This window comes from Arachis ipaensis, chromosome B5 (assembly GCF_059453495.1).
Source record: "Arachis ipaensis isolate K30076 ecotype BB chromosome B5, ASM5945349v1, whole genome shotgun sequence".
NCBI lineage: Eukaryota > Viridiplantae > Streptophyta > Magnoliopsida > Fabales > Fabaceae > Arachis > Arachis ipaensis.
In genome coordinates this window covers 127,976,635-127,996,460 of record NC_142440.1, presented here as the reverse complement: position 1 = coordinate 127,996,460, position 19,826 = coordinate 127,976,635, and the positions used below count along the sequence as shown (strand labels likewise).

The 19,826-nt window shown below is 34.8% G+C and overlaps 4 protein-coding genes and 2 pseudogenes across 4 annotated transcripts; all 6 read right to left on the bottom strand.

Annotated features, from left to right (window-relative positions):
* Positions 1–896: 896 nt before the first annotated feature.
* LOC107640946 (uncharacterized) lies at positions 897–2,745 on the bottom strand. Its single transcript, XM_016344451.3, has 3 exons — positions 2,643–2,745; positions 1,845–1,913; positions 897–1,570 (listed from the first exon to the last, which is right to left on the bottom strand). Exons 1-3 carry the CDS (start codon positions 2,743–2,745, stop codon positions 897–899), a joined length of 846 nt encoding a protein of 281 aa, XP_016199937.1.
* Positions 2,746–8,952: 6,207 nt separating this feature from the next.
* Positions 8,953–9,846, bottom strand: LOC148565733 (protein FAR1-RELATED SEQUENCE 5-like). Its single transcript, XM_088487222.1, has 3 exons — positions 9,759–9,846; positions 9,180–9,553; positions 8,953–9,096 (listed from the first exon to the last, which is right to left on the bottom strand). The coding sequence occupies exons 1-3, from the start codon at positions 9,844–9,846 to the stop codon at positions 8,953–8,955; spliced, it is 606 nt and encodes a 201-aa protein (XP_088343348.1).
* An 852-nt stretch (positions 9,847–10,698) lies between these two features.
* On the bottom strand, positions 10,699–11,321 carry LOC148565732 (uncharacterized). Its single transcript, XM_088487552.1, has 4 exons — positions 11,292–11,321; positions 11,020–11,157; positions 10,807–10,931; positions 10,699–10,729 (listed from the first exon to the last, which is right to left on the bottom strand). Exons 1-4 carry the CDS (start codon positions 11,319–11,321, stop codon positions 10,699–10,701), a joined length of 324 nt encoding a protein of 107 aa, XP_088343678.1.
* A 1,988-nt stretch (positions 11,322–13,309) lies between these two features.
* Positions 13,310–14,842, bottom strand: LOC148565731 (signal peptide peptidase-like 2; annotated as a pseudogene).
* LOC148565730 (putative alpha-L-fucosidase 1 pseudogene) lies at positions 14,842–15,488 on the bottom strand (annotated as a pseudogene).
* Positions 15,489–16,040: 552 nt separating this feature from the next.
* LOC110272276 (uncharacterized) lies at positions 16,041–17,956 on the bottom strand. Its single transcript, XM_021124327.2, has 6 exons — positions 17,838–17,956; positions 17,511–17,685; positions 17,324–17,377; positions 16,705–16,884; positions 16,196–16,308; positions 16,041–16,086 (listed from the first exon to the last, which is right to left on the bottom strand). Exons 1-6 carry the CDS (start codon positions 17,954–17,956, stop codon positions 16,041–16,043), a joined length of 687 nt encoding a protein of 228 aa, XP_020979986.1.
* Between the last annotated feature and the right edge of the window lie 1,870 nt (positions 17,957–19,826).

Sequence of the window (19,826 nt, the reverse complement as noted above, 5' to 3'; positions counted from 1 at the left end):
AAGGTGCAGATAGAGAGAGGTGCCTATGATGGCAGGGTACTCAAAGCTGTGGAATATGAAGACATTTGTAAAATAGCACAATGAGTTTGATGAGAATAATAACCAAGTGATTCTGTGTTAAGTTGGTTGAATAACATTGTTTGTTCTTATGTATCTGTCTGTAGTTTATCAGTTTTATCTATATGTGAGATCAGTCATGTCGATAATCTTCCCTGTTATAAGATTGAATGCATTCTTGATTGGCAATGGAGAAACTTTTTACTTTTCGGTAGTAAGAAAATTGCGGGGAGATGGTGACTGTAAGCTCCAAACTACAATGTTATACGTGCAATTAAATGATTAATGAACTTCTTGATTTAGAACGTAATGGTTCAATGTTCACAAGGTTGAGATGTTGTTCTTCTGCTTACATGTATATACATTGGATTATTCTTATATCAGTTGCACATATGAAGAAAAAGGTTATGATTATGAATTTATTTTCTTCTGCTTCACATGTATTTTTATGGACCAAATAGCGAGCTTATTATCGACAGTATTTATTTATTTATGTACTTCAAATCGTCTAACAGCTTTTGGATAGAAGTTCAAAACACAACAATAATAAAAGGTTGAGTCCTTACATATCGGACTAAAATCCTCCCTACTTGTAAAGCTCACAAGATCACAACGTTTTCTTAATTTTCAATATATAACAAGGCACCAAAGCCATGATAATGATACATTAAAATAACAAACAGTAATGGCAACTGAACATGCTTCAAATATACAACCAAACTTCTAGGAGGCTACCCAGTTCAATAGAATGAGACGCATGATCAAAAGATGTATCTCAACTCTAGAAGTAGACAATACCCCAAATAGCATGAAAATAACTATAACTATAACCATAACCATCATATGGCAGTTTTTTGCTTTCTCTGAAGATCCACTGATGAGCAACATACTAATTGTATCCAATATGGTCTGCTCTTGGCTTTCCTCTTTTCCCTCTTCATTTTTGTAGGATATCTTGCCGGTGAGTTCCATTCTTTTGCAGCGTCGTTTATCAGAGCTTGAGCTGAAGGCGAATCAGGACCTAGAATGGAGTTAACAGTTGTCAATCCAGAACCATTATTTTGTGGAAGTTTACCATTCTTTCTGCTTGCCAAGTTTTCTTCTAATTTTGGAGAACTTGGGCTGTGGCTGTGAGCAGCCTCACCTAAGAGGCTCTTCAGAGGGGTGTGCTCCTTAGGGGTGCTCCAGTTTGTGACCTTTGCTATTATCTCTTCATTCTTGTTTCTCGCTTGGGACTTATTCATGACCTGAGTTTGAGAGGTAAACCAACAAGCCTGCAAAGTGGAACTCGAATTCTTCCACTTTTTGTCTTCAGATGCAGGTGCTTTATGACTAGCGGCATCCCTAGGTTCTACCAATGTCATGATAGATGGTGCTTCAAACATTTCTGATTTTACAGACGGCTGTTTCTCAGATGTAGCTTTTGAATTGATCAAGTTGGATTTTCCCACTTCTGTTGATGGTGAAGTTTCAATATCGATAATAGCATGTGCATCAGATTGCATTGAGAGAACTGTTAAGTGGATAATGAGTAAATCAATCACACTATCACTCCAAAATATCAATAAACTATATCATAGCCAAAATGTTGTACACCAAGGTAAAACTCATCATCACATCACATAAGGATGAAGGAAAATGACTTACATGGATCCTAACACAGGTATAACAATGGGTCAATATTATTGATGCAAAAGAGACAAGATCTACACAATGTTTTTTTAGATAAAAATAATGTTTCTATGTGACTAAATTATTTTCCTTTACGAAAATAAAGGTGTATATACCTGAAATAGATCTCCAATTGGCTTCCAAACTAAATTGTTTTTCTTGGAGGTTCAAACCTGTTTTGTGGCCTGAAATAGAATGTTCAGATATTAGAAAAAGTATTTTTGAAAATTGCTGAATTTTAGAATAACACCCTTTATCGGTGTTCTTTAAACAAAAAAAAAAGTTTCTCCTGTTTCTGAGTTTTCACTGATTTGTTTGCCTATAAGTGTTGAGTACTTGAAGTTCTTATAAAGCCTAGAAGAATTTATACATTCCCAAGTGATACATGATTCTACAAATAATAACAATAATATATCAAATATAAGATTTGGGATTTTTCTCAAATATTTTAAAGCTTCTGAACAATAGACACCCATATTTCTGTGATAAATAAAAGTGCTCCCTGTTTATGCTCAACTTAAATTCGTATACAGTTATATTTATGGATATCTTTTTCTTTTCTATGGACTATATCACGAATGGCAAACCTTTCTTCAGACCCTTTTTAATATATATATACTTCCTACTAAAATTTCCTTCCCTTTCTCAGGTGAAACAAGAAATGAAGCCAAAGAGCTGAATAATAAGATGCTAAATACAATGGTGAGTAGATACCAGAAATTTCAATAGTGATCATAGAAAAATTTCAGAAACAATTAAATATTTCAATGTAATTGCAGGCTAACAATAATGTGAAGGTTGCAAGAGATAATCAACAATTCTCCACAGAATCATTGGGAACTTCCAACTCATCATCCTCTTGCTCATCTAGCATGTCATCCTTAGAGTTCAACAAAGGAAAAGAAGGGTCGCACCTTGAAACACATCAGTCAAAGAGGAAAAGAAGGGCCGCACCTTGAAACACATCGACTCTCTCCGGCCTTTGCAGTTGCCTAAATCTGTCAATAGCAGAGGCATTGTCACCAATAGGGGTGTGCAAAAAAACTGGTTTCATTGAACTGAATTGAAACTGAACTGAAACCATAGTTTTTATGAAAATCAGTTTATTAAAAACCAGTTTTTATGGTTCAGTTTAGTTTTAAACCAAATTAAAACTGGTTTTATTTAAACGCTAAAATTAGTTTTTACATACTCTTTCTCTCTCTCTCCCTTCACTCTCTCTCTCTCCCCTTCCTCTCTCTCCTCTTTCTCCCATTCTCTCTCTCTTTTCTCTTTCTTCCTTCTCTCTCTCTCTTTTTCTCTCTCTCTCTCTCCATCCTCTTTGTCTCCCTCCTTCTCTCTCTCCCCCTCCCCTCCTCTCTCTCTCTCTCTCTCTCTCTCTCTCTCTCTCTCTCCGTCTCTCTTCCTCTCTCTCTCTCCTCCTCTTTTTCCCTCTCCTCTCTCTCCCTCTCTTTTTCCCTTTCTTTCTCTCTCTCCTCTCCCTCCTCTCTCTCCCCCTCCCATCTCTCTTCGTCTCTCTCTCTCTCCTTTCTCTCCTCTCCCTTTCTCTCCCCCTTCCTTCCTCTCTCTCTCCTCCATTCTCTCTTCCTCTCTCTCCCCTCTTTCTTCATCTCTCTCTCCTTCTCCTCTTTCTTCCCCTAATCTCTCTCTCTCTCTCTCCCTCTTTTCCTCTCTCTCTCTCTCTCTCTCTCTCTCTCTCTCCCTCTTTTTCCTCGCTCTCCCCTTTTTTCTCTCTCCCTCTTTTTTCTCGCTCTCCCCTTTTTTTCTCTCGCTCCCCCTTTTTCTTCCTCTCTCTCTCTCTCCTTCTCCTCTTTTTTCCTCTCCTCTCTCTCTCTCCATTTTCTCTCCCTCTCTCTCCCTCTCTTTTCTTTTTCTCCCTTCTCCCTTCTCTCTCTCTCTCCCTTCCCCCTTCTCTCTCTCTCTCCCTCTTTTCCCTCTCTCCCCTTTTGTTTCTCTCTCTCCTCTCCCTCCCTTCTCTCTTCCTCTCTCTCTCTCTTTTTTCCCTTTTTTCTCTTTCTCTCTCCCTTCCCTTATTTCTCTCTCCTCTTCTCTCTCTTTCTTCTCCCTCATCTCTCTCTTTTTCCTCTTTCTTCCCTTCCTTTCTCTATTTTCTCTTTCTCTCTCAACCTTTTCTCACTCTATATCCCTCTTCTCTCTCTCTCCCTCTTTTTTCCAAAACAAGAAAGAGAAGAAGGGAGAGAGAAAAGAGAAAAAAAAGGGAAGAAGGAGAGATAGAAAAAAGACAGAGATGAGGAGGAGAGAATGGAGGGGAGAAAGAGCTCAAAATAAAGAGAGAGGAAGAGAGAGAGGGAGAGAAAGTGAGAGAGACAAAGAGAAAGAGAGAGGGAGAGAGAGAGAGGGGAGGGAAAGAGGGAAGGAGAGAGAGATATAGAGGAAGATGGATAGAAGAGAGAGTGAGAGAAAGGGATATAGGGAGAAAAGGGAGAGAGAAAGAAAGGGGAGGTGGAGAAAGAGGGGCATGGGAGAGAGATAGGAGGGGAAGAGAGAGGAAGATAAGAAGAGAGAGGGAGAAAAAAAGAAAAGGAAAAGGGAGAGAGAGAGAGAGAGAGAGAGAGAGAGAGGAGGGGAGAGAGAGAAGGAAGAGAGAGAGAGAGATAAAGGAGGGGGAGAGAAGAAGAGAGAGAGAAAGAGGAGAAGGAGAGAGAGAGGGAGAGAAGGGAGATAGAGAGAGGAGGGGGAGAGAGAGAGAGAGGGAGAGAAGGAGAGAGAGAAAGGAGGGAGAGAGAGGGAGGGAGAGAAGAAGAGAGAGAGGGAGGGAGAAGGGAAGGAGAGATAGGGAGAGAAGGGAGAGAGAGGGGGGAGAGAGAGAAAGGAGGGGGAGAGAGGGAGAGAAGAAGAAGAGAGAGAGAGAGAGAGAGAGAGGAAGAGAGAAAAAATGTAAAAACTAATTTTATATATGTTAAAAGTTAAAACTAGTTTTAACCTATAAACCAGTTTAAACTGGTTTTTTCTATTAAAACTAGTTTTATTTTTATGAACTGGTTTAAACTGGTGCACTGTATTGTAAACTGGTTTAAAACCAATTTCTTATTTGACAAAGTAGTTTGGTTCAGTTTCTGAACCATTTAAAATGGTTTAGTGCAGTTTCAGTTCAGTTTATGAAAAAACTGAACCATGAACACCCCTAGTCACCAATGAACCCCTCCATAATCTTTCTAAGTCTTGGGGAAGGCCATGGGATTCGCCTCGACGCTCTTATGATGAGAAGGAAATGCAACAATTATTAAAGCACAAGGAAATCCCAAGGCTTTTGTTGGACAGCAGAGAAGGATCCAACAAGAGTTATAGCGAAGCAACAAGATCTCAAAATATCCTGAAGGGTGCAGAGAGAGGATATGAGAGTTCGAGCACAATCCTTAGGTAGCAGCAGCAAGAACCAGAAACTCCTAAGAGAGCATCGAGTGTTGTAGCAAAGTTAATGGGACTGGAAGAACTCCCAAATTGCACACAAGCTTGTGATACTTCTTCGCAGATGTCTTGCATGAGTGATGGATATAACCAACACCAAAGTCTAGTTTCCCCCATAACAAGAAACCAGTGCTTGGGGAATTCTAGAAGGGACAATGCCTTAATCGAAAATTCACGATTTTCACTTAAACCAATCCCATGGAGGCAACCTGATGCAAGCCAAGATCCTGATTTACAAGTTTCCAAGGGAAGTGAGACTTTGACAACAGCTTCAAAATCCTTCCACTCTGTATATGGCGAAATTGAGAAAAGGATTGCAGATCTTCAATTTAAAAATTCAGGAAAGGACCTCAGAGCCCTTAAGCAGATTCTAGAAGCAATGCAGAGATACAAAGATTCACTAGATATTACAAGAGACCAGGAAATAAATTACCCTTCTGACAGAGGTCTGAGTGAAAGCTCGGAACTACAGACCCCAAGACAACAGACCAACCCAACATTTGTCACTGATGATATTTCAAGTTCACCCCAGGGTAGAAAGTTTCCAATTATCATCATGAAGCTAGCACAAATCTCAAGGAAATCCAATGTCGCTACCAAAGAAATGACTAATGGCAAATCAGGCCGCATCAAGTTTTCTACCAATGATCCCAAAGATGGAAGATTGCTTGACAATATTGAAAGTCAAATAGCAAAAGGAACCAGTTCAACAAATCCTTTTAGTCAACGCTTCCATTCTGCAGATAAGAGTAACATGAAGAAAACTTCAAAATTAATGCAAGCCTCAAAAGTCCCTCAGGTCATCAATGGAGAGGACACCAATAACTCCAGCCATACAGCAGAAACTAGAAGCCCAAGAGTACAAAATAAGTTTGGTTTTGAAAAGTGTTCACCTACAAACCAATCATCAGAGTCCAAAAGTAAAAGAAGACAACACAAGCAATCATCAGAGTCATTGTCCCTAAGTTCCACCCCTAAGCAAAAAGTTTGTACCTTGCAGCAAAGAAATGAAGGCTTCAGCAAGATCCGGTGTCAAAAGAGGAACTTTAAGCATCAAGTTGATGTTATTTCCTCCAATGTTGACAGCAACAGAAGCATGGATTCTCACCGTGACATAGAGGGCACCCAAGCTGATCATTCTGAAAGCAACAACATCATTTCCATTCAACAGGTGACTCACATGAATCAAAATGTAAGTATTTCTTCTTCCTATTATACAATGGTTGCCCATAAGCATAAAGTACTAGGTTTAATATTCTTTCATTGACCAGACTGCTACAAAGGAGCTAAGCAAGGAAAGTGCTATGGCCATGATAACAGTTACTTCAGAACAACAAAGTCCAGTTTCTGTTCTTGATCTACAATTTTACAGTGAAGACCCACCTTCTCCAATTAAAAAGAAGACAGAAACCTCAAAAGATTTAGGTATATTCTACACTTAAGTTTTTGTGATATTCACATAAAATCATCTATAGGAAAGGACTTTGGATTACATTTTAACTCTTTCATATTTATATTTCTACAGATGAAGCTTTAGCCACTCCTGATAACATAAGGCATGCATTGGACCTTCCTCTTTCATTCAATAACACAAAGGCTAAAAGAGTATAAAAGAGTATAAAAGAACTAAATTTCAATCACCAAAAGAGTATAAATTCATACATAGTCAAATTGAGACATTAAATAATCCGGCAAACAAATACCAACACAAACGTAAACAAAATATAATGTCGTATGTCACTAGACGGTTCATATGCCTACAAGAAAATAATAAAAACAAAAATAATAAAAAATATCCTATATTGTAAATCTAATCCTGTGGAACCAGCCCTAATTTTTATGAATTGATAGCACAAGCACTTGAAAGGGAGATATAATCAGCAATTTTAACAAGCATAAATTAAAAATATAATATATAGATTATAACTCTATGGCTTTTTGTTGTTGATGACATCATTCAAAAGTCTAACCCATGTATTGCTATCACTGGGTCCACTAGAATACGACGATACATGAGAAAACTGAGGATATGATGTAATTCCGATAGTAGAAGGATATTGGTTGAAGTACGCCATGCCATTTGGAACATGATAAAAAGGAATAGGGAGGACTCCACCATAAGGTTGATAAGGAAGGACCACTGGATAATGATGCATAGGATATTGTGGCAATCCTGGTATCTTGGTTGTGGCTGCATCTGAAACTTCGGTCACTTCTATTCCTGATGTGTTGGTCTTATCTTTTAATGTCTCTTGAGTTAGAGTGATTTCTTCGGTCTAAACATAAATCATAATTTTTAAATAATTACAATACAAAATTTAAAAAAAAATAAAGAAACTAGTCAAACAAGCTAGAGTCGAGTAAGAATTTTCTCAAAGTGTTGGCCTCACTCACCCTTGAACTCTCAGTTGCACTTATGGTATTGGGTTAATATAATTTAAATTCAAATTAAGACTTTAATTTTCCTTCTTGAATTATCTAATATAAATTATTAGATATGCGAAATGTTACCTTCTGTCGACTTTTTTTGCCATTTGCTCTAATCTTCGGTGTCTTTGTCAATTTAGATACAGACTTCTTGCTTCCACAACCCTTGAATTTTTTGTAACAGAATAATAAGAAATAATATAAGCACTACGAGAATAATATGTTGCAAATTTGAATTGAAATGACAATAAATTTGATAGATGGTATAACATGGACAAGTGCTTACTTTAAAATTATTTTTATTGTGCACAGGTATATTTTCTACTAATTTTGTGTTCTGAGAGGGAGTCTGTTTATTGGCATCACATTCTTCAACATGCTAAAATAAAATTAAAAAATTGCTCAAAATATAGCATTATTTAATAGTTTTGCGAAAGACACTAAAATAATAGGTAAGCATAAAGTAACTAATCAAGCAAGGCATTATATTAATACCATTGGTTCATCTTCAGCATTTGAGTATTTGGCGGGGGAGTCCTCCTTGGCGAGTAATGGACATGTCCTAACGAAATGCCTGCTTGACTTACAATGCGAACATCTTCGCCTCTTTTGGGCTTTTGGAACCTTTCTTGGAGCCCCTTTTGACTTCACAACAGCTGGATCACCTATTAGCGCTGATGTAGGGGAAAGTCTCGCTTATGCATCACCTTTATTTTGCACCTTCGAAATTAGCTTAAGTAACTCACCTGAGATTTCCCTATAGTCGGCTGAATTTTTGGAAGAAATATCACAAAGCTTCAAACAAATAGATGCCATTGCACCTCATCTAAGTGTGGGCACTATATCATCAGCGGTGTCTTGCTCGCCAATTGAGCATATAAAATCACTCTTTGCATCTCTTGTGCATCTTTTTAGGATAAGAGATGTATGGACGCATTTTGCATTGCGATGCTTCAAGACCCCAAAGATGTGGGAGCACGGTAAATCCACGAGTCTCAAATAACCTGCACTCACACGCAAACAGGTCCTTGTCTTTATTGTAAGATACTTTAAATTCCCATTACAGATTAAAATACTCACTCGTGTTGTACTCAACAATGTCTCCACTGTTGGGCATTCAGTCATATTTAAGGCACCTGCTGTTTCTATCTCATCTTTCACAAGTTTAAAAATATTTCTAGTATAAAGTTCAGCAGCTTGTTTCTCAAAACTTTCCAAGCACGTAGTCAAAACAGAAAACTTATAAAAGGTTTCAAAGTCAGCAGTAAGATGGTTGTTTCGGTAATGCCTTAATACTTCACTAAATTTATGCATGAATTCAAGGAGACTAGTTTTACTGTCAACATAGTTCTTCAATAATGAATGAATTCACTCACACTGTGATGTAGTTCTTATGCGGCCAAAGAAGTGCTCCCTCAAATATGTGGTAGCCCACTTCATTCTGTCATTATAAATGCCCTGGACCCATTCATTCTCGGCAAGTCCGTATTTGGATATGATCTCGTTCCATCTCTGTTCAAATATTTATACGGTAAACTGTCCATACAATAATACACTAAAATCGTCCCAAAATGCTTATTTTTTATATTCTGTACCACATTACGATGGAGATGCCATGCACAAAGGTGGTGTGGTATACCAGAAAATACTTCTAAGATAGCCTCTCTCATAGCACGGTCTCCGTCTGTCACAACGCCTCCGGGTAGTTTTCCTGACATGATTTCCAAAAATTCTTTCAGTGCCCACTTGAAAGTTTCAAACCTTTCATCTGAGAGCAGAGCGCATCCAAAGATAGTTGTCTGGCCATGGTGGTTGGTCCCTGAAAATATGACTAAGGGCTTGTTGTATACATTTTTCTTGTAAGTGGTGTCAAAAGCCAATACATCGCCAAAACATTTGTAATCAACAACGCTTTCTCCATCAGCCCACACCAAATTATCCAACCTACCATCCTTTAAGGTGAACTTTCCTAGAAATAACGGGTCACTATCTACCAAGCGGTTTCTGGCCTTACCCGGACCGGCTAGGTGACCGATTCTCGGTTATTCTGGTTGAACCGGCCGGTCCGGTTCGATTTTCAGAACCACGGTTACTGGTTAGGGTTCCTCTAACCAACGACACCGTTTTGAGCAAATTTTAGAAAATCGGTCGGGTCCCGGTTCGGTTCGACTGACCGGTTCTCGACCAGTTCGACAGTCCAACGACGGTTTCTGAATCTTTCGGTTTTGATATATGACCGATTCGTTTTTTATCCCAGTTCATGGTTCGACCGACTGGTTCGAACCGGTTTTCAAAATCTTGGTCCGAACCGCTTTTCCCCTCGGTTCACAATTTGACCGGTTCGACCAGTTGGTTCGAACCATTTTCAGAACCTTGCGTTTTTCCCTTATTCCAAAAATTCGGCTAGGTGACGGTTCGGTTCGACCAACCATTTCTTGATCGGTTCGACGGTTCAACTGCGGTTTTTGAAATTGGGGGTTTTAACATTTGTCCGAGTTGTTTTTTGTAGCGGTTCATGGTTCAACCGGTTCAACTGACCGGTCCGAACCGATTTTCAGAAGATAGATTATAACCATTCTCTCATGTTGTTTTTATTTTAAAATGCTTAATATATTTTAGTATCAAATTTTCAATTAAGCTTACAACACGGAAGTGGTTCAAGGAATCAAAATGTTAGAGCGAAAATTAAGCTTCACCTAAATTCAACTATAATCGAACGAAAGATAGAAACATTAATTTTCAACAAGAGTCCATAAAAAATAGTGCATAATAATTTTTTAAGTAAAAGAGATGAAACTAACAAGTCTTAGTAGTTAATATAAACTAAACATGACTACATGACAATTATGATTATTTAATTTTTGTTTGACTCCTTTTGTTTATATTTATTGTAATTTCTGGTAGCAGATTCAATGACATTACCGCAGCATCAAGTTGTGGGGCCTTAGAATCAAATCCAATGCAAGTCGTATCCTTGTACCATCATTAACCTGAAAAATATAAATATTTTAGTTTACCAACAAAACCATACACATTAGCAATTGAAGTACTATTTTTTTAGCAAAAGAAAATTACATTTATTGTATAACTATACGTCTTCCTATAGTTTGTCATCTAGGTTGCCACCCATACCCCACAATCATTACTGTGTTAAATAAGACGCGGTTAGCTTATGCAGATAAAAATTTGAAAGAGGAAAACACAAATACAGATATTCCTTACGAGCCAGGAGCTTGTTCTCCTATTTCTAGCATATCCACAAATGCAAAATCAAGTATCCTTGGCCTGAACGGAGTATTGTATTTATAGAACGAGTCATACTTAAGCATATCTTCCAGATATTTTGCCTATTTATATAGAAAAAAATTAAATAAAGGACGATATTTGAAACCTAAAAAAATGTCATAAAAGTGAAAATGGAAAAAGTTAATTTACCAGTTTTACTATACTCAATCTCTTTTGCTCTTTATCTGTAGCAATCGGTAGGGAGTCTAGCAGAATTGTTTGATGATTGCATAAATCAAAAACAACCAGATACCAATGTGTGTTGTTCTCGTTGACAGGTAAAAAGATCTAGTACCAACTTTCACGTATTAGAATATTACTAGATACAATTTTTAAAAAAAAAAAATAGAAGGTATAGATCAGTTCATAAAGAAATGCCATTAAATATTTAAAAAAAATTAAAAATACAATAAATCATATACCTTTTTTAGACCTTCATCAACTTTTTCCATAAATTCTTTTTGATAATATTTCAACAGAACTTCAATTTTGGTATCACATTACGGTATGAATTGCTGAATTTAATAGTTAGGGGCTAAGTTAGTGACACCAATTAAGTAATAAGATAAAATAAATAAAAACGGTAACAACCCTGAAAAAGATATTGCGTACCGAAAACACAGCTGGCAAATACCAGTGTGTTTGACATCCTATTTCTTTCTCCTGCATGGTTAGCATAGTAGCCACCAAATCCAACACCTATGTCGTAAATAATAAATATATTAGGAATTAAAGTATGCTAGAGATAGCAGTTTAATTATGCACTTACATCCCATGTACCCACTCTTTGGGAATTAATGACTTGAAATTGGTACGAGTTCTGCTAAATTTGTTTGTTGTCGCCAATACCTCATCACTACATATACGAATCACATTAATATTGAACTATTTTTTAAATTTTTATTAGATAGATAATGAGATATTTAACCTTCTTTTATTTGGTGCAAACACATAGGTTGCCATTTTAATATCTAAGTCATCCAAATCCATGTATGCAGTAGGCTTAAATAAAATCGGGATCCACTGAAAAAAAAAATTGGTAAGATCATTAAGTTATGTAATCGTAGAGGATTCATGCGAATGCTTGTGATATGAGAACTTACAGATGGCCATTCAATTCTCCGTTTATTGTGCTCGATTTTTTTCTAGGTTGGGTAGGCATGCTAATAGAATATCCACTTGGTGTACTCTTTTTTAAGAGTGCCTTTTGCTCCTCAGTTAGAGATTTGTGTGAGGTCCCTGGTGGAGTTTTTTTATTTTTTGAAAAGTTGTCTTTAATGGAGGCAGCATTCACACCAACCTTATTTTCAGACAAATGTGAATTCCAGACAATTCTTCTCTTGGCCGTAGATATCTTCTTATCGCGTACACTTGTCTATTTTGATGCCTTTTATTTGTACCAGAGTCAGACTGATGATGTTGTGGAGACTTTAGCAGTTTAAGAATTTTATCTGTATCTCTTGGATTAGTTAATTGAAAATGATATAAGAGAGTAGGAGGCTGAAAATTTGTGACAGTTGGACCTACAATAAATGATGGTGGGAATATGTTGTATAGTGATGGATGCATGGTTGTCGGATATTGGTTAGAATATACTGCAGCAGTATAAAAACCGGGGTACATAGAATACAAAAATTGGGGTATGTGAGGTATATGGTTCAAGTACGAATAATGTAAGAGTTGGTTATCAATAGCATTAATGCTAACATCTCTTGTGTCTCTCTTGTTCTCGTTACGTTGAGGTGATCCGGATGATTCTCGCTTACCCATATCAAACACTCAAGCATATATGTAACACAATTAGAATTATAATGTAAATATAATTTGCTAATGATCTGCTGCGAAGTGTTTTTATATATAGAATAAATTTTTTTTTTGTTTATTCTTTATTATTGAAAAATATCTTTCAAAAAGATTTTATTGTTTTATATATATATATATATATATATATATAAAGAATGTGTATCTATGATTGTAATTTAAAAAGATTTACTATTTAAAGTAGATATTATTTTTATTTACAAATTATTTAAAATAGATATTATTATTCAAATTTATTATTTTAAATTGATATTATAATATACATGATAATATAATGTGGAAAGCTTTGCGTATTAATACATAATATTTATTAATAAATATTTAATTTTTTTTAAAAGATCATAATATTACCAAAACATGCTAATTTTAACTTTATTATTCTATGTGATAATAAATACATAATATTTAATAATAAATATATAATATTTTTAAAATTATATATTATTGTAAATTTATTATTTTTATGTCAAAATTATTCATAATATATATTATTATTTAAATTTATTATTCAACGTGACAATAAATATGTAATATTTTTAAGTTACTGAAAATTTATTTTGTTTATTAAAATATGATTTAAAATAGATATTATTATTTTAGCTTATTTTAACTTATAACTCTACGTAATCATAGCATTTAATTTTGTAATATTGATTTAGATATAATATTGTAATATACCTAAGCCATAGGCAGTCATTGCCCACAAGAAGTACCCAGCGCGAAGGCTCTTCTTTGCCAACCAATCATACCTATAAAGATATCAATAGAATAATCATCCATTAACTGTAAAATATGATACTAAATATTCTCTAAAGTCTCAATCTGTTAACTTATAGGGCATATTATGTTATCTATCAATGAAATCCGATTAAACCTTAGTGAAAATGCTACTAGAAGCCCTGGTAAGATAATGTCCCCAAAACCAATGATGCTGTAACCACCCCAAGGATCGAACAAATGTGGTATCTTTAGCAGCATTGGGATACCATCTTCTCCACTCTTATCACCTCGAGCTACCTGTATAGAATAAAATATGTTGCAATAATTTAAAGTAGAGATAAGAATAATTTTTGCGAGTGAACTCGAGCTTTGTAAAGAAAGGGAAAGCATTTCTTTAGAGCGAACTCGAGCTTTGTAAAGAACACTCACCACTATCATGACGCTCTCATGGAACCACCGTTTAGAAACGAATACCCAAAAGATGTCGTATAGGAAGGCGCAACTGAGAAGAACAGTTCCAACCTGATACAGAAACAAGGAGGAAAATAAGAAAAGTTGTATGTTAATAGTTCAGTAGTATCCCAAAAAAACAGCCAACAATATAATATTATAGATAATGAAGAATTTGACAACGAATTGTTACCTTGAGATTCGGTATCCGTACAATCTAAAGAACTGTAATTATCAGTGTGATACCCTGCATGACAGGAAGGCGGCTGAAGAGGTAAATATTTGATCAATTCACTTATTTCTATCTTGAAAGTTTAATCTGAAGCTTTAGGCTTAAAGAAGGAAGTGCAAAACTAATAAGAACTCCTAACAGCAGAAAATCAATTTCTATTTGAATCAAACATTAACAGAGAACTAATATCATGAAAAATAAAACATGATAAGAGAAAATAGACAACATCAACATGAACCTGAAACTACAAGTAACATGGACACAAAAACTAGTAGTGGCTATATCCTATCTCAGTGACCAAGAACATTCTGAAAATAAATGCAATGGGTATCATATTACACTCATATGAGAAGTAACATATTCTGTTCTAATTCATGAACATTTTATAGTTTTACTAAGATATGCTAGGTAGCTCAGGCCAAATAATAAACAGTAGAAGACATTGGTATGGTAAAAAAGGGGGTGAAAGCAGTAAGTTAATCTTACAAGAATGTCTTGACCGATCCAAGCAAACGAAGCACGACGATAAACTGCCCATATCACAGCGAACACTATGCAAAAGGGGGTAACGGCAAATGTCAGATATGAGACGGCTCCAAAGAAGGGAATTTTCACAAATGTTTGTGCATCATATTGAAACCATCTAAAACTATAAACATTTTACTGTCAATTCCAAGTTCCAATAGAATAAACCATGCACTCTGCACTGCTAGAAGCCTTGAGCTGAAATAATATCTTCTCTAATAACATCAATTTATCCAAGATAGCACTAAAGCAAAAAGAAAAAAGGCCTTGTCAATAACAAGCTTCAAATGCTAAGATTTTACTTTTGGAAACAGTAAAAAACTCTGATATTCAATTGTGGTGCCATTTGTAACTCTCTTCCATACACCATCTTGTTGCAATGCCTCGAGGTGAAACTCACTCACTCTTTGTCCCATTTGAATAGGCTCTTGTAGTTGCAGAACATTAAAGGATACTAGTTCTTGAAGATCTATGTACAATATCCACCTTGATTGATACTCCTCTGGAGCCCAATAAGTGTATATGCCTTCTTTCAGAACATTGTAGGGACTAAACTATGAATCACAAGTTCCTCCTCCTCCTCCTCCTTCTCCTCGCGTGCTACTGGCTTGAAGAAGCGCATTTATAGCAAAATTGTTGGAGAATATGGATCTTCTGAGTTCAATGAACTCTTGAAGAACTTGGATATCCTCGGGTGAAATGAGACCCGACGAGTTTGGAGGCACATTGAGTAGCAAGTGACAATTTGGACCAACCGACTTATAGTATATTTCAAGCAGATTGATTGTAGACTTTGGAAGTGCTGAAGGATGCCAAAACCAACAGGTCTAATTGAGACATCACAGAGGGCAGGTACCCACTCATGAATCATCAAAGTATGTTTTTATGGAGATCATGCCATGGATCTAATGCAAGAGAGAGAAGTGCAGTTGCCACTGCCATTACTGGTGCTACATAGCTCATAAAGGTAAGTGGATCTTTTATACCTGAAACATTTGAAAATGAACATAAAGGCTTTGCTAGACTATAATAGAACTTATAAAATTTGTATTAGTAAAGTAAGGGATAAAGGACACTACTTACATCTAGGATTCTAACATCGAAAATATCTTTTGATTTATCTCATTAAACTATCCTTGCCATTACCTATCTCCTAGATACCAATCCTGGTTGAGATTTTAAGCCTATTCATTAAGGTCTATATATATTTGCCTTCATCTCCTAAATATACTATGAAGTATGGAGGATTTAGTTCAACATATGAAATGAATAAATAATGGAGAGAGTAGTGACCTATGTAAACTAATTTATTGCTATTTACAACTACAAATGGTGTACAATAATCTCATAAAATGTAGGTTCATAATGGCCCCTTGGAGTCTTTTCCAGTGCATGCATCTGAACAAGCGTGTTCCATGCATCTTCAATAACTTGAGGATCTGGTGCATCCAGAGATTTTTGCAGCAAAACTGCCATCAAAACCATGACAGTTGATCAATATATAGAGAATTAAAGGAAAAAGCGGGAGAAAAAAGAAAGGCGGGGAGAAAGAGAAGGGGGTGGGATAATGAAAAGTACCTGGATATATCTGCTTCAAATACCGTAAAAAGAAGCCACTCTAGACAATGTGAAAAATGAGGCTTCTCAGCTGATAAATCTGCCAGCCTTAAAGCTTCTTCAATTTTGTCCCTCTAGCAGAAACATAAATAAATAAAAGTAAAACCAACTGGGGTTCTGATAGATAAAAACAATTTCATTAAGATGAGGAGAAGGAAAATACAAATTGGGGATAAGCATTCCCCTATACAAAAGTAAAACCAAAAAATAAAAGATTTATCTATAACAAATTCACTTTTTTTTGGAGAACAGAGATTTGATTAGAACAAAAAAGAATTTGCAAAAGTGGATACGCCATCTCAATGTATATCAAGGTATAGCAACCTTAAAAGATACGTGACAACAACACACAGATACAAGTTCAAATGATATCCATGTCTCCGTTTTTGTTAGTGTAATCAACTAAGAAACTGAGAAGGTCTCTTCTCCAACCCTGCCACAAAAAGTATAAGGATGAATAACTATAATACCTGAAGAAGATGATGCAACAAACAGTGCAATATTGTTTGTGCTTGAGGAGATGGCTCAAAACATGGAAATTCTGAACCAGTTAAAAATGACATTCTCTGAGAAACACCAACTACTACACCAGCATTTGGAAGAAGTCCCAGAGGGTATACTTCGCGATCAAACTCCAGCTCCGGATCTAACTAAAACATTGAATCCCAAATCAGCATATTTAACCGATTCAAAAGTAAAGGATGGTTGAATTTTTTTAATGGCTAAAAGTATTGTTTATATTGATAGTATATATATCAAGCAAATATACTTAAGTTGACGAGAGTATCTTTCAATAAATGTAAGCAAAAAGAAACAGAATAGAACAGGACAACTGACTAACCAAGTAGTTCACTAAGAATGATACCAAACAATCAGATAGAATATGAATCAAAACTACAATAAAATTAGTGATCCCACATTTTTAGGTGATTCTTTGTGATAACAATATCTACAAAAAGGCATCCAAAGGAATGAATTACAATTACAATAGTTTTTTAATTTTGAGGCAACAAGTTCTAAAGTTTCACATTATGTTCAACATAGCCTACAGAATTATAAACATTTTCCTCAGTTGATTTATATCCAAACCTGCAAGAAGTCCTCCTGCTTAAAAGAATTAGCACCTGGAGATGGATACCAAACCTGCAATAATGAGCTTTCATGTAAAAAGCTATCAGAAAAGTAAAAAGGAAATTTACTAGAGGATCCATCAAATTCAACAGCGATGTAAACCAAGTAAAACTAATGGAATGAAAAAGATACAGCAGTCAATTACCTGCATGCCTCGATGACCATAATCTAACCATGAAACTTCTTCAATCAAATTTGTTTTATCCTCAGACTGGCCACAGGTAACCCAAAATAGTTCAACTGAATCAGTAAGATTCCTCTCACGTCCGTCATCCAAATCAAGAAGTGAAAGTTCCCCATTGACTCTCAATATCAAACATCTAAAACAAATCAATTTCATAAGGAATGAGATACAAAGTAAAACCACAGCCACCACACACACACACACAACATTTTACCTTCAACCATTTCAATCCAAGAAATGCTATAATAAATTGAAACATCGGGTAAATGTTGTTCATAATGGCATTACCTTGCTGGTTCTCTTCTTAACGAATCTGATGAAGATGAAATATAGTTGTTTGAGATAGAATCTCTCGAAATTTGATCAGGAATGAATCGCATTGCTGCAGGATGGCTCTTGGCAGTCATAATTGAAAGTTGATCAATGTACAGAGAATTAAAGGAAAAAGCGGGAGAAAAAAGAAAGGCGGGGAGGAGAAAGACGCAGCGTTTGCCCAGTTGAGTGGTTTAACCTTCCTTCTCCTTTAGGTTCTTTAAATTCCGTGGGTGGCTAGCTATCGAGATCAATACAGTCAATTATTGCTAGGGTTTTGCCGTTTTGGTGTGCTTTAGATGGGAGGGGGCACGAATGATATTAGAAGAAGATGAAGAACAGATTGATTTTTTAATTTTTTTGATATGTTTTGCTTTGCTTTAGGGGATGAACGATTAGGGAAATTGGAGAAGACAAAGAACAATTGATTTTTGTTTTGTTGTTTAAATTAATTGAAACTATAAAATTAGGATTAATTGAATTCTAAAATTTGATTAATTTAAAAGGGTATTTTTGTCTAATCAAATAAAGTAAGGATGTTTAAGACTTTTTATAAAATTAAATAAAAAATATATTTTTATTTTTATTTAATTAAAGAAGTATATTAATAAAAGTGGTGATATAATATATATTTAAAAAAGAAAAAATTAAATGCTGATGTGGAAAATAAATTCCACATAACTTGTTACTACTTGTCCATAATTTTAATGTATCGGTATGAATTTATCATCGTACCATAGCAATCACCTTATATTATATTATTATTTTGTTTCATGCATGTGCATGCAAAGACAAATTAAATAGTTAATTAATATTAATATCTCACTTATTATAGCTGGCAAGCACTCACCTAGCTACCGTAGTACCGTACCGTTTTGCGGCTTTTCCTTTGCAACACTTTTTTTTTCTTTGGTTATGTTAACAGATGAATTCTTTTAATATAGGATTTTTTATTTTAATAAATAAATTAATTATAATAATTACTGAAATAAATAATTTAAAAAATATTTATCAAAATAAATATTATTTTTTTATATATCTCGTTTATATTATAAATGAGATATACGTAGTTTTTCAATTTTCGTATATCTCGTTTACACGATAAACGAGATACATGTTATCTCGTTTACACTATAAACGAAATATATGTATTTATAAATAATTAAATATAATTTTTAAAAAAAATAAAAATATATTAATAATTTAAATTGGACAAAACTCTTAAAAATGGAACATTTCAAATAATAAAGAAGATGAACAATTTTAAATAACAGCGAGATAAACCGTCTATTTTAAATGATAAAAAAGATGAACAGTCCATTGAAAATAAGCACGTCAACATGTTTACGTGAAAGCACATAAGTGAACCATTAAACTGCCCACTATTAATACGATTACCTTTTTTTAACTATCCACGGTTAATACTATTGTTTCTAACTGACAAAATTTTTAAATTTTTTATATACCCTCTTAAGTATTAATTTTTAAATTTAAATTATATATATTTCAAATTTCATTTGTTGCATAGGAATACATTTGAATTATATATATTTTAAATTTCGTTTATTACATAGGAGTACATAAAATGATAAAAATTTAAAATATAATTTAAATATAATTATATTTCAAATTTTGTTTGTTGTCGTATGGGAGTATATAAAAATTTGAAATATATTTAAATTTCGTTTTTTGTATGGGAATATATTTTAAAGATGAGAAGCATGAAGTTAATGCACGATAAATAAATAGAAAAAAATGATAAGAGAATTGAAATGGTTATCTCACTCTTCCTCTGTTTTATTTATTCCCATCAACCTCTCACTACTAGAAAACTAATTATTATAGACGGATATTTCGACAAATTGTATCCCACAGAAATACAGACAGAATTTGCGAGGGATTTTTGGTCGAAAACAAAAAAATGAATTAGCATAAATTACATACGGAAAAGATAATACGTCAATA

What these genes read in the sequence shown, in the direction of transcription:
- LOC107640946 (XM_016344451.3), bottom strand. Translation starts at nt 2,745, where the DNA reads ATGCCTCTGCTATTGACAGATTTAGGCAACTGCAAAGGCCGGAGAGAG. An exon ending in TTTGACTGATGTGTTTCAAG is followed by an intron (nt 1,914 to 2,642) that starts GTGCGACCCTTC and finishes ATTCTATTTCAG; the next exon opens with GCCACAAAACAGGTTTGAAC. An exon ending in CAATTGGAGATCTATTTCAG is followed by an intron (nt 1,571 to 1,844) that starts GTATATACACCT and finishes TCCACTTAACAG; the next exon opens with TTCTCTCAATGCAATCTGAT.
- LOC148565733 (XM_088487222.1), bottom strand. Translation starts at nt 9,846, where the DNA reads ATGAACTGGGATAAAAAACGAATCGGTCATATATCAAAACCGAAAGAT. An exon ending in GTCGAACTGGTCGAGAACCG is followed by an intron (nt 9,554 to 9,758) that starts GTCAGTCGAACC and finishes CGTTATTTCTAG; the next exon opens with GAAAGTTCACCTTAAAGGAT. An exon ending in GGCATCTCCATCGTAATGTG is followed by an intron (nt 9,097 to 9,179) that starts GTACAGAATATA and finishes ATATTTGAACAG; the next exon opens with AGATGGAACGAGATCATATC.
- LOC148565732 (XM_088487552.1), bottom strand. Translation starts at nt 11,321, where the DNA reads ATGGAAAAAGTTGATGAAGGTCTAAAAAAG. An exon ending in TTGATGAAGGTCTAAAAAAG is followed by an intron (nt 11,158 to 11,291) that starts GTATATGATTTA and finishes AGTTGGTACTAG; the next exon opens with ATCTTTTTACCTGTCAACGA. An exon ending in GGAGAACAAGCTCCTGGCTC is followed by an intron (nt 10,730 to 10,806) that starts GTAAGGAATATC and finishes TATTTAACACAG; the next exon opens with TAATGATTGTGGGGTATGGG.
- LOC110272276 (XM_021124327.2), bottom strand. Translation starts at nt 17,956, where the DNA reads ATGACTGCCAAGAGCCATCCTGCAGCAATGCGATTCATTCCTGATCAA. An exon ending in AGCAGGAGGACTTCTTGCAG is followed by an intron (nt 16,885 to 17,323) that starts GTTTGGATATAA and finishes TCAATGTTTTAG; the next exon opens with TTAGATCCGGAGCTGGAGTT. An exon ending in TTTGAAGCAGATATATCCAG is followed by an intron (nt 16,087 to 16,195) that starts GTACTTTTCATT and finishes TTTTGATGGCAG; the next exon opens with TTTTGCTGCAAAAATCTCTG.